The sequence below is a fragment of the Dendrobates tinctorius genome, unplaced genomic scaffold, assembly GCF_039654945.1.
Source record: "Dendrobates tinctorius isolate UK_male_01 unplaced genomic scaffold, ASM3965494v1 ptg000035l, whole genome shotgun sequence".
NCBI classification, from domain to species: Eukaryota; Metazoa; Chordata; class Amphibia; order Anura; family Dendrobatidae; genus Dendrobates; species Dendrobates tinctorius.
This window is the reverse complement of record NW_027361703.1, coordinates 42,041,186-42,055,000: the sequence shown is the minus strand read 5'-3', so window position 1 is coordinate 42,055,000 and position 13,815 is coordinate 42,041,186. Positions and strand designations below refer to the sequence as shown.

The following is a 13,815-nucleotide window of genomic DNA, read 5'->3' as shown; positions in this document are numbered from 1 at the left end:
TATATATATATATATATATATACACACACACACAGACATATATATATATATATATATATATATATATATATATATATATATACACATACATACACACACACATATGTATGTATATATATACGCACACACAGACATATATATACACACACACACAGACATATATATATATATCTGTGTGTGTATATATATATATATATATATATATATATATATATGTCTGTTTGTGTGTGTGTGTATATATATATATATTTAATATATATATATATATATGTCTGTGTGTATATATATATATATATATAAAAATCTCTATCTGTCTGTCTGTGTGTGTATATATATATATATACACACACACACACACACACACATACATACACACACACAGACATATATATATATAGATTCAAGATTCAAAGAAGCTTTATTGGCAGGACTAAATACACATTAGTTTTGCCAAAGCAGGTGTACAGAAGGGAATAGGGATAGGGACTGTAGGGATGTTGGGAAGGGGCTGTAGGAAAGGTGGATGGGGCAGATCCAAGTTGGGGCTATAGAAGTCCATGGCATAGGGAAGGTGGATGGCGGCATGGGGGCAGATCCAGGATGGGGCTATAAAAGTCCATGGCATAGGGAAGGTGGATGGGGGATTGGGGCATATCCAGGGTGGGTGCCATAGAAGTCCATGGCATATCAGAGTTCTCTTTCTCGCAGTCTATGGCATTCGTTCACATATTGCACTGCTATCTCCACTGCTCTCTCTTCTTCCCCCAGCAGGATGTATGTTTTCTCTTCCTCCTTCATGGTGGTGAAATCCGGGGAGAGATATGAGAGTCTCCTGAAGTGAGTGTCTCTCACTGCTGAGTACTTGGAGCAGTGTAGCAGGAAGTGGGTCTCATCCTACAGGGCCTCCTGGTCACAGTGTTGGCACAGTCTTTCCTCCCTGGGCTTGTAGCTCTGCCTGTGTCGGCCGGATTAGATGGCCAGACTGTGGGCACTGAGTCTATACCGGCTCAGGATCTTGCGGTCTTTGGGGTCCTGGAGTTTCTCCAGGTATGGAGCCAGTCTGTAGTCTCTCTGTAGACTCTGGTACATGGTCAGTTTCTGTGAGCTGATGATGTCGTTCTTCCAGTCACTTACGTACCTCTCCTGGCCTTCGTCTACCATCTTCCCGATTCCGGCTTTTGTCAGGTCGTTGTGATTGGTTTTCTGGTCAGGTTGGGTTTGGGTGAGCTGTTCCGAGGGTCCTGGTTTTATATATATATCACACACACACACACGCGCACACACACACAGATATATATAGATATACACATACACACAAACACACAGACATATATATATATATACACACACACACACACACACACACACACACACACACACACACACACACACACACACAACCTCAACTTGACCCTTGGCCTCCTGGTTCAAGGAAATTGTTTAGTTTTGTATCTTATTCTCTGTAATTTCCATTAGTTCCCCATAAAAATTAAAAAAAAAAAAAAGATAAAAATAGCAAAAAAAACTGTCTTGGCTACTTCCTACTTTGCCCCTTACATGTACACACCACAACCACCTTCACTTCCACTTGGACCTTGGCCTCCGAGTTCAAGATTTTTTTCTTTTACTTTAAGTCTGTGCCTTATCTGTTGGAATACAGTGGGTACGGAAAGTATCCAGACCCCTTTAAATTTTTCACTTTGTTTCCTTGCAAACATTTGGTAAATATTTTTCTCATTAATGTACACTCTTCCCCCCATCCTGACTGGAAAAAAAACCAAAAAAAAAAAAAAAACAGAAATGTAGACAGTTTTGCAAATTTATTAAAAAAGAAAAACTGAAACATCACATGGTCATAAGTATTCAGACCCTTTGCTCAGTACTGAGTAGAAGCACCCTTTTGAGCTAGTACAACCATGAGTCGTCTTGGGAATAATGCAAAATTTTTCACACCTGGATTTGGGGATCCTCTGCCATTCTTCCTTGCAGATCCTCTCCAGTTCCATCAGGTTGGATGGTGAACGTTGGTGGACAGCAATTTTCAGGTCTCTCCAGAGATGCTCAATTGGGTTTAGGTCAGGGCTCTGGCTGGGCCAGTCAAGAATGGTCACAGAGTTGTTCTGAGGCCACTCCTTTGTTATTTTAGTTGTGTGCTTAGGGTCATTGTGTTGTTGGAAGGTGAACCTTCAGCCAAGTCTGAGGTCCAGAGCACTCTGGAAGAGGTTTACCATCCAGGATCTCTCTGTACTTGGCCGCATTCATGCTTCCTTCAATTGCAACCAGTTGTCCTGTCCCTGCAGCTGAAAAACACCCCCATAGCATGATGCTGCCACCAAGTTTCAATGTTGGGGTGCAGAGTGTACATTAATGAAAAAAAAATGAACTTTTTTAATTTACCAAATGACTGCAATGAAACAAAGTGAAAAACTTAAAGGGGACTGAATACTTTCCGTACCCACTGTATGCATATGTGCATATACATATACACGCACGGTTCAGGAAGCTATGGAGAAAAAAAATGTGGCAAATTAAAAATGCTTTACAAGATAGAAGTGCTAATAATTTATTTTTACCAATTAACAAAATGCAAAGTGACTCGACAAAAGAGAAATTTAAATCAAATCAGTACAGTATTTGCTGTGACTACCCATTGCGGCCTTCAAAAACTCTTCAAAGCATCAATTCTTCTAGGTACACTTGCTCACAGTTTTGAAGGAACTTGGCATAGAGGTTGTTCTCAGCCACTGGTGGAACCACAGATGTTCTGTGGAGGTAGGTTTGTACAAATCATTCTGTCTGTTCATGTAATCCTACACAGACTTGATGTTGAGAGTGGAGCTCTCCTTGTTATTCTTTACTCAGAAGATAGTTTTAAAGACAAGGGCTGTGTGTTTGCGGTAATTGCAATGCTCCAGAATAAATTTGAAGTCAAATAGACACCTCCCTGATGGTAATGTATGATGGATAATTATCTGCTTGCGTTATGCAGTATTAAAGACAACATTAATCTTGACAAAATGCCCAACTCTACTTGCTGAAATGCTGCTCCAAAACAAGTAAGGATCTTCCACTATACTTGACTGTTGCCTGCAGACACTCATTAGAAAAGACATAAAGCATTGACATACAAAAAGGCAATAAATATAAAGAAAGGACATTACAATACATCAAATTTACGAGGGGTATTCAATAAATTATCTACCCCAGCTTGTTCTGTCAGTGTAAGAGAGCGGAGCTTTTCTGAGCATGTTGAGGCGTGTCCTGCCATGCAATAGACAAAGAGGTTGAGTCTGATAAAAGCAATGGAATTGACAGGATGGCAAGTGCAGTACAGCGCAGCTATACGAGGAAGAAGTGAGGGATTTAGAGTTTTGTTCCGTGATTAAATTTCTTACAAAGAAAGAAAAGAAAGAAAAGAATCCTTAAAAAATCCATGAGAGGATAATTGCTGTAAGCATTAATGCTTCACCTCGCTACTACCAAGTAAAGTTTTGGGCTAAGGAGTTTAAATTGAGTAGGGAATCAATTGAAGATGACCCCTGTTCAGGGAGACCGGTCAAAGCATCTTCAGAGGAAATGGGTCATAAAGAGGAGGCAATGGTTTTGGAACATCATTAGGTCTAAGTCAGTGTTACAGCTCATGAATTAGGCATTTCAGTTGGTACAGTTTCCAGTATAATTCATGATGTTTTAATAAGGTCAAAAGGTGAGGTCACTGGTAGTGAGCGCCAAAAAAGTTGCTGTTTGAGCATAAAAACATGTAGCCAGCAAGTTAGCCAAGAGAATTTAGACATGCTTAGAGAAAATCCAGGAGACTTCTATTTCCAGATTATCACAGGTGAGGAAACATGGGTCCACCACCATGATCTAGAGACCAAACACATGTCAATGCAATAAAAGCACAAGGGGGTCACCAAATCCAAAGAAATGACAAGCTCAGCAGCCAGCTGGAAAGATCATTGCAACAGGTTATTGGGCTACAGAATGCGTTTTATTATTAGAATTCGTGCCACACTAGACATCAATCACTGGGGACAAGAATGCTTCAACAATGAAGTCATTACATGAAGCAATCAAAGAGAAACGTCAACAAGCGTGTTACGCGTGTTGCTGCTTCACAACAATGTGCAAGCTCACAAGTCTCAAGTGATGCACTAAGTGTCCTTGGTTGACCACTGCATCTATGTTCTTCAACGTTGCTTATTTCTTGGTGTCCTCAATGCTGAGGAATGCAGGCAAATGCCTTGGTTTGGGGATTCGATCCGGTGACCTCTTGCTCCATGGTTGGTTCTCCAGAGCTGCTGCTCTTTCCTTTGCTGTCCTTATGCCGTTGGTTGCTGTGCCTTTATTTTTCCTTTCTGGGTTTGCTCCTTTACAGGTGTTTCCCAATGTCCTTTTTGGTTGCCCTATCACATTCTGGGTTAAGCTATATATATTTTTCCTTCATTAAACTTCCTGGCTATGCGTCTAAGTGGATTAGTGCTAAGGGGTTCCAGCTCTTCAGCGAAGGAATTTTCCTTGCTAGGCAAACACTGTTTCTGCTGTGTGTTTGTTTGCCTGCCTTCCCAGCACCTTTTCTTTCTCTTCAGTTAGGTTGGTGGGAGATTATTCTGGTTTCAATTCTTAAGGTACTGTCACACTTAGCGATGCACCAGCGATCCCGACCAGCTATATGACGCGGTCAGGATCGCTGCTGCATCGCTAAGTGGTCGCTAGTGAGCTGCCACACAGGCAGATCTCACCAGCGACATCGCTGGGGACGGGGGTCGCTACTTACCTGTCACACTAGGCGATCCTGACGTCCTCCCGCCCTGCTCCACGCTCGTCTCTCCACAGGAAGCCCAGCAGGAAGCTGACGACGAGAAACAGTCCAGTACGTTCTCGCGCGATCAGCGATAACCAGCGGGGGAGCGGGTCGTAGGTAAGTATCAGACACAGCGATATCGCTACAACGTCACAAGTTATAGCGATATCGCCTAGTGTGACAGGCCCTTTATTCTCCTGGTTTCTCAGGAGGTATGAGAAACCCCTTGATGGCCTTTTAGAAAGCCAGGACTGAGGCGATATTTTTGTAGTTGTGCAGCTGGGGATTATTTAGTCTGTATGGGTTCCACTACGGTGCGGTTGTGACTTCTCTGTGTTGTGCTTTATTATTCCTGTTACCCGTGTATAAGTGAGTTACGTGCATAACTGCCATCATGTAATACCACCAGGGAGACATCCGATGGGCTCCAAATTTATTCTTCAGCAGGGCAACAGCACCCAAGCATAAAGCCAATATGATTAAGAATTATCTTCATCGTGAAGAGCAAAAATCATCAACATAGAGTCTGTGTGGGTTTACATGAAGAGACAAACATTCGCACAAGCCTACATTCCCCAAAAAATATGTGGTTGGTTCTCCACAATGTCTGAAACAACCTCCCTACAGAGTTCCTTCAAAAACTGTGTGCAAATGCACCTAGAAGAATGGATGCTGGTTAGAAAGTAAAAGGGTGGTCACAGCAAATAATGATTTCATTTACATTTCTCTTTTGGTCATTCACTTCATTTGCTAATTGATAAAAATCAAATATTAACACTTTTTTTTTTTAAATATTGTTAATTACAACATTTTTTCTCAAACCTGCCTAAACCTTTTGCACAATATATTATCTTTTCATTTTACTTACCGAGCCCAGGCTTAGTAGCCGGAATATCATGAGGGTGAGGACAAGAAAAAGATCCATCGCTTTCCAAAACAGCCGGGCGTATGTGACCTCCAAAGTTGCAAGTCAGTTGGTCATCTTTATGCAATGATATGGATGGTGTCACACTTAACATAACCTGTAATCGCAATAGGAATTTGTATTGAACCAAAGACTTCAAAACCTTAGTAACAAATTTGTATTTAAACTCCTCTTAAAGGGATGAACCACGTTATCTTTATTTTATCGCAAGCTGGGGACATGATTTTATGGCAATGACTATTATAATCAGTATTACATGTTCTCCTTCCTTACAGACCGCACAGGGCTCTTATCCTTCTAGTGAAGGGGCACATGGCCACATCTGTCCATCAGCCTCTTCCAATGTACAGCTTTCCCATATGCAGATTTTTGGTACTCGGAGGAGGCTCCTCCATCATTAGTCATATTATGGACATGAGAGCTGTGCAGTCTAGGAGTAAAGCTGCACTACCAAACAGGCGGTACTGACTCTATAATAACTAAATACTAATACCCTTATAAAAATAAACAAATTGGCCAACCCCTTTAGATAACAAACTTCCACTCCAACATGAAGGAAAAAATAAAAAAATAATAAAATGATAGGCATATTGGAAATAACTATGCCATTACTTATATTAATACAATATGCATCCATTAACTATTCTCCCAAGGTTAAATGAAAGGAAAACGCATGCCTTACAGGTAAGCAGTTCCTTTTATTGAATGTTATTAATGCATTTTATGTGATGGACATAATTATCCTACGCATTAGGAGAATAATCTGACCAAGGACAACATCTGCCTGGAGTTTTCATGTCCGCTTGTGGGTTTTCTGAGTGAACTCTCCCACACACTTAACACTCCTAACAAATTTCTGTACAAGTGCCCCAGTGTATGTGTGCGATATAAGGGAATTACACTGTGAGACATGTTGGGAAGAAGGACTGATGTGCTTGATGACAATTTCCATAAAGTGCTGCAGAATTAATTCACAATATACCCTCGCTGTAGAAAGACATGGACGCACATCCAAAACTATATAATGGTCTAATGGGGCTTAGCAAAACTGTACATACGAAATATAACTTGGACCAGGACGTCTCCCATTGGCACAGGCATTTTAATTAGCAGTAGACAGAGCGGGGCTCCACCTGAGAACATGTGGAAGATGAGTTTTTAGCTCCTTTCACTTGGTATTAGTGCTGTGTGGCTGTCATTGATGCAGAGCCTGTGGGGTGACATGGCCTTGAGTCATGGGGACTCAGCCTCACAGGTCGCTTGCCCTTCTGGTGCACCATCATAGTGAAAGTGGCTGGCGCACCACGTCACGCCTTTAGGGTCAGGGACCCACTGAGAGATTCGCCGTGATGTGGCATTGGGCTTCACATAATCTGATCAAAATGTTAAAGTAAGAACCTTATATTCAGTTTTGGAAAGTACTGCTTAGCAGTAATAGATCAATGTATACGTTTTGGATGTGCGGACCATGTCTTTCCACAGCTATGTTTAATTCACATTATATCAGCAATAGGCAGGAAAATACAATCAAATTGTTTTTAGGCTTAAAACAAATCTAAATTATAAAAACAAACAATTTTTCTGTTTTATAGTTTAAAAAAAGAGCCTCGCCCCCAGAAGACCAACGCCTGTCATACAGGTCTGTATTAGCGGTAACTACTTACATCACTAAGATGTCTAACACTCATATTACTTGGCTGCACACTTTCAATCTTCAAGCAGACACCATCAGGACTCCATAGCCAGTGATTTGGCTCTCCGGACCGACCACAATGTTCTTTTAAGGTGCATCTAAAATAATGGCAAAATAAATTAATAAGTGGAAAGGATTAATTACGTAAATAGATGTGAAGGGTAAAAAAGGCGCCTCATTTCTGATATGGGGAGAATTGTTTTATAATGTATGAAATACAACTGGAGCAGTGTTTGGCTGTGACTGCTGAATCGGAGGACATGGTTGGAGTAACCGAGAGAAACTGTATATGTTGTGTGTGTGACTGGAGAAATGTACTATTACACGGTGCCCACTGAAATAAATTGGCCAAATAGTCCATCAGAGGGGGGATGGAGGTCAGAGATGGAGGAACATAATTGATAGGCATTCCCAGATTCACAACCCATCCATCACTGTGTGACTCCCCCTCCACGTAAACCCCCGTACTTGTGATTGGTAGTGGTCATATTGGTGTGATCAGAAACCCAACACTTGTAGTCTGTGTGCCAACCATAATGTGAAGGATTGGAGTGTATACTCTGTAGATCTACGTATTCACAATGGGAACAGGTCTGGTTTCTATCACATGAATAAAGAGCACTGTCTGGACTGTATGTAAGATGCGGAGTCGCTTAGTAAAGTTTTTACCACTGCCCGATTACAACGCTCAGGAATCATTGGCTGCTAAGATTTAGGTTATAGGACGACATGCAATATCATCCTCACTTACTTTCCATCTATCACGCACCACCCACAATACGGATCCTTTGCCTGAGTACACTCGTTGCAGCTCAAATATCGGTCACAGTCCTGAACGGGAACACGATGCACCTATGTACACAGGATGCACAATTTACAATGCTTTACAGATGAGACGTTGGCACCATTATGACATTGGAGAAATAACTCACAAATCTGTACAAGGTCCAAAAATAAAACCATTTACACCACTTCCCATTACACATGTGGTAGGACAAACGTACAGACAATATTGTGAATGACCTTGCTGGAGATGAACCTACTTTTACAGGGGTTGTCCCAACTCAAGAAAGGAGCTCAGAAATTTCCAGTCACAGTGGAGCTTGCAAGCCACCACTGCAAACATTGTCTATGGGAGTGCCGAAGATAGAGCGATGTATTCAGCTATCTCTGACTATCCCACATATGGAACATTTCAGAACCTTGTTCTCAGGATCAGTGGTGGTCTTGGTGTTTGGGCTCCTGATAATCTGTAACATCACCTTAAATGAATAAGTGCGGTAATAACTTTAAAGAGATTGCCCCAATTCGAAAAGTTAATACTAGGAGACAGTGAAATGATGAATTCCATAGACAGTCATACAGTTTTGATACTGACAAAATTTTATTTTTTCAGCTTGTTGCTTCAATGTTTTTAGGTTTTGTGGTCAGATGTTTCCAATACAAATATAAGCGTTCATACGTTTTTAATCTTTTATTGATAAGTTTATCAAGTTTATATAAGGACTCACTGTATTTATCGTGTTGACCCTTTTTTCTGCATTATAGACTGGCATGCTGGATATTAGCTCCTGAGCCAAATCCGGACTGATTACTACCCATACTTGTCTAGTCAGTGCATGGAGTTTATCACAATTTTTGTATTTCTGTTAATCCCACCACTTTTTGAACATTGATCACAGATTCTCAATGGGATCAAGATCTGGGGAATTTCCTGGTCATTGATTCAAAACTTCATTGCTTTGTTTGCCCAGCCAGTTCTCACATTTACCTTATTATATGATGCGACACCATGATGTAAAAAGATCTGTTCAATATTGCTCCTGGATGGTTAGGAGAAGCTGCTTTTGGAGGATTATACTGTTCTTCAGCATTTGGTGATAAATAATGCTTTTTCCAGTATGATGGCACACCATGTTACAAGGCAAAAGTGCCAACTAAGTAACTTGGTGAACAAAACATTGACATTAATGGGTCCGTGGTCAATGTGTTAAAAGTGGGTGAACAAATAGAAATTGTGATAATCTCCAATTACCGACTAGGCAAGAATGAGTTTCCATCAGTCAGGATTTGGCCCAGAAGTTGATATCCAGCAAGCCAGTGCGTAATGCAGAAGTCCTGTAAATAAGGGTATGTGCACACGCTGCGGATTGTAGTGCGGATTTGGCCGCGCGGATTTTGTAAAATTCGCAGGTAAATCTGCAGGTCAAAAGACCTGCGGATTGCTCTGTGGTTTTGCCCTGTGGTTTTTCATCTCCTCAATGGAGGAGATGGCAAACCGCAGCGGAATCCGCAGAATTGACATGTCAATTCTTTCTGCGGTTTCAAAACCGCGGAAAAATCCGCACCGTCTGCACTGCGGGTTTTTATTACCATAGGGAATAATGGTACTATACACCGCAGCAAAAACTGCTGCGGACCCGCAGCAGCCAAAACCGCTGCGGAACCTCAGCAGATTCCGCAGCGTGTGCACACACCCTAAGGGTTACTACTGTAAATATTGAGTCTTTGCATAAAATTGATGTAAGTCAATAAAAGTATTAAAAAAATCTGAAATGCTTATAAATGTACTTCAGTAACCATAGAAATATCTGACTAAAGGATCTAAAAAAAACCAAACCACTAAACAGTAAATTTTGTAAAAACAAAAAATTATGTCCATCTCAAAATTTTGGGCCATAACTGTAGAGCTCCACACATAAGGAAACGCAATATAATCAAAACAAAATAACAATTTAATTAAATGTAAATGCACAAATTACAATGGAACATATATATGACAGCTGTTAGGTATGTGCGGGTCAAGGGTGTGCACTGCAGGTTCATTAAGGGCTTTGCTTTTTCCCCTAAGGGTGCGATTCCAAAGTGCGGCTGCCACATACCTGACAGCCAAGCCACACCTGTAGGAATTGAGAGCATGACTTTGTGGCAGCACTTGAGTGTTACCTGTAAACTCGTCCGCCTATTCATTGCTCCAGGTGGCCGTGACTGCACTAACACATGCATGAACACAGCAACAGGGCTCGTTCACACACCAGTTTTTCGCGAACGAGTGCTCTCTGTGTCTTCCAAAGACAGCACTTGTACCTATGATAGTCTTTGGGGCTGTTGGTCCTCAGGTCATATCAATTTAAGCAATGAAAATCTGGGAAAGAACTGGACAGCACATTGATGCCATCCGAGTGCTGTCAATTTTTCACAAAGTGATAGGAGCTTTTTTTCTTCTCATGCGATACGCTCTGATGACGCTCACTGTTGAAACGTGGATCTATTTTCTCGTATAAGAAAAATCACTGAAGTGTGCGTGAGCCCTAAAGAATATGGTTTTATAGCCCATGTATGGAGCTGTGAATATTAGAATTTACCAACCTTCTTCTTAGTCATGACATAGATGTGTTCTTTGGTAGCATCAAAAACCATCCCATTTTTGACTGTACTTTTGGTATCAAATGGCACAAATCTGTACTCTCTTGACTGCTTCCCAAGAAAAGCCTAGAAACAACATTCATCCATTAACGGTTCTTACTGAATTTAGAGATTGAACAAAAACACAATGAAAATAAAAATAATCAAATGATAAACTGTAAGTCAGAATAATAGTCCGATACCAGCCGTGCTAGTCTTTACGCTGCACTATTACAAGCATATCCAGAATTCAAACCTTGGTGCTGAGCTCCTCGATATGCGGGAGGCTTTAGGCATACAGAAAGGGATGCGTGCTTAACCAGTGCCGACAACGCTCTAAGTTTAGCACTTGGCACAGAGAATGATTGTGCAGAATGTGGGATGAAAGGAATATCTGCATAATTATTGTTTTCACTTTCCCTCTCAGGGATCTCACAGAAAAGTCATTTAAGATAAATAACATCGCGCTGCATCTCAACTGGAGCGCTTCTTTTACATGCTGTGCGCTGAAGATGATCTAGATTTATCCAGATACAAAAGAATAGGATTGTGGCGACAATCTGATCTCACTGAGTGGCAGTCTGGCTTCAGAGATTGATGTTAAGAACTTATTGAAGTTGTTATAAAAGTCGGAGGTTGCCTTGCTAAACGCTTTGTTCGAAAGTAAAAGGAAATCGATGAGAAAATGGGACTGAGGGTGAAAGTCTCCAAGCTTGGCCAATGTACCTGAACTTGCTTCGTGCCATCAATATGACCGCTGAAAGAGCGCTGCCAGCACCAACTCCTACTAAAATGGGTCTCTGACATGGGACAAAAAGTGGCCCTATCAAACACTTTACTGCCTCCTGCTATGAGAGTCATGGGCTATGTTGTGGTAAGTGGACTCCACTGGATCCTTATAAACACCTATTAAAGGGAACCTGTCACGTCATTTTTAGCAACTAAACTGTCCCCAGTGTGCTAGTGATGCAATGTGCATCACTAACACGACGTTCTCAATCAAAACGGTGCCGAACTCCTCTCCAAACATCACTTGGTATAGCAATATAGCAGCACCTTCACTTTCAGTCATAGGGCTGGAGCGTCATTTTCTTTCAGTCATAGCCTCATCATGTTGTCGACTCCCACGCACTGATCGACGGGGAGCCCTGACATCATGGGAATCCGCTCTAAAATCCCACGCATACGCATTGACGAGCGGCTCCCCGCACACATTCTGTCACAGCCACCCCCCCCATCACACACAGCGATCTCGCTGCTGAGTCACAAGTTTTGTGATGCAACAACGAACTCACCAGCGAGATCGCTGTGTGTGACACTTACCAGCGACCGGCCCCCCTGCCGGTATCGCTGATCGTGCTGGAATGTCGTGGACATTTTTTTGATTCTTGGTCTCCCGCTGGCCAGCGCGCATCGCTGCATGTGGCAGGCGGGAGACCAGTGATCAGCGAGCTGGAAACCAAGGTAAACATCGGGCTTCTAAGCGCTGTGCGGCGCTTAGAAACCGGATGTGTACGTTAGGTACCAGGGCGCCTGGTGCAGGGAGCTGGTAACCAAGGTAAACATCGGGTTTCTAAGCGCCACGTGGCGCTTAGAAACCCGATGTTTACCTTGGTTACCAGCTCCCTGCACCAGCGCGCTGGTTTCTTAACATACACTGCTGGCAACTAAGCGACGTGTGTCGCTTGTTACCCGCGTGTCGCTGTCCTGATCGCTGGTGAAGCTGCCTGTTTGGCAGCTCACCAGCGTTCATGTAGCGACTCACCAGCGATCCTGACAAGTTCATATCGTTGTCGGGATCGCTAGTGAGTCGCTATGTGTGATGGGGCCCTAACACCACAGTGGGAACAGTTTAGTTGCTAAAAATGACGTGACAGGTTCACTTTAAGGGGGATCATAAAAAAAGACATTGGAGAAGAACTAAAGCCTATAGGTGATAATATGGAATGAGCATAGAAAGAGGACGTGTGAGAAATATACTAACACAGAAGAATATAAAGTTCCATGTGAATAAAGTTAGACAGGTTTTTTTTTTTTTCTTTTAAAACAAAGATTCTTTCTACTTACTTTCACCAGTTTTCCTTCAGCAGTACCAAGAAATGCAATAGTGTGCCCATTCTCCACAGTCACTGCCACAGAAGTATAGGGGTTCTTTTCACGCAGAAGAACAGCATTGGCCACTTCACCATCCCTGCTCTGCAATGGGTAGGGCAAATGCTCTGATCCACATGGGTACTTGAGAGATTCATTTGGAATGGGATTCTGTAAAGTAAGAAAATAAGACGAGTCAAACCCTCCAAACTGCAGGAGAGCTTTAAATGTGAGTGTTGCTCAGACTGCAAATCACTAGAATATATATTTGGATGAAATAGCGAAAAAGTGATTGTCCAGATCCAAGCTCAAAAGAAAGAAAAATATATATGTCTGTACACAAAGGAGAAGATTTGCAGTTTCCTATTGTCTACTTGCTTATTGGCTGCTGTTTTTTAGTTCAAATCCATTAGAGCATAGCTGTAACCTTTGACTGCAGTCTATCCACAGTCTCTATAGGCAGGGTATCAACTACTGAGGACTCTCAATCCTGAATATTTTTCTATAGGCAGGGGTGTAACTAATGTGGTCTCAGACGTCACCACCGCAAACAGCGGGTGAGGGGCCCGCCGACGCCACTAAATACTTCAGTTGGATGTGCGTCCTCGGATGCACATTCAGCTGAAGTGTATTGTGGCGCGGAAACCTGCGCCAAAACACACTGCCGACCAATCAGAGGCCAGTCGGCATGCAGTGACATCATGCGCTCCAGCCGCTTGTACTCTGAAGTCAGCTGCAAGCTTCAGAAGAAGACAGCGCACGGCTGGGGTGCGGGAGGAAGGCGAGTATAAGGTCTAATGTCTTATTTTTTTCTATTCATTAAAGAACAGCGGCAGAACATGGGACATACTGTATATTCCAGGACAAAGCTCAAGATAAGGGACATACACCAGGATG

The 13,815-nt window shown here is 42.2% G+C and overlaps 1 protein-coding gene across 2 annotated transcripts in view; it reads right to left on the bottom strand.

Moving 5' to 3' along the window:
• PLXNB2 (plexin B2) overlaps positions 1 to 13,815 on the bottom strand; it is a 295,006-nt gene that overhangs the window by 75,260 nt on the left and 205,931 nt on the right. For both annotated transcript variants that reach the window (XM_073573427.1, XM_073573428.1), the window contains 5 exons: positions 12,895 to 13,089; positions 10,792 to 10,914; positions 8,174 to 8,274; positions 7,394 to 7,520; positions 5,673 to 5,826 (listed from right to left, as the gene is read on the bottom strand). In XM_073573427.1, coding sequence (XP_073429528.1) covers positions 5,673 to 5,826; positions 7,394 to 7,520; positions 8,174 to 8,274; positions 10,792 to 10,914; positions 12,895 to 13,089 — 700 coding nt within the window. The remainder of the gene's footprint in view (positions 1 to 5,672; positions 5,827 to 7,393; positions 7,521 to 8,173; positions 8,275 to 10,791; positions 10,915 to 12,894; positions 13,090 to 13,815) is intronic.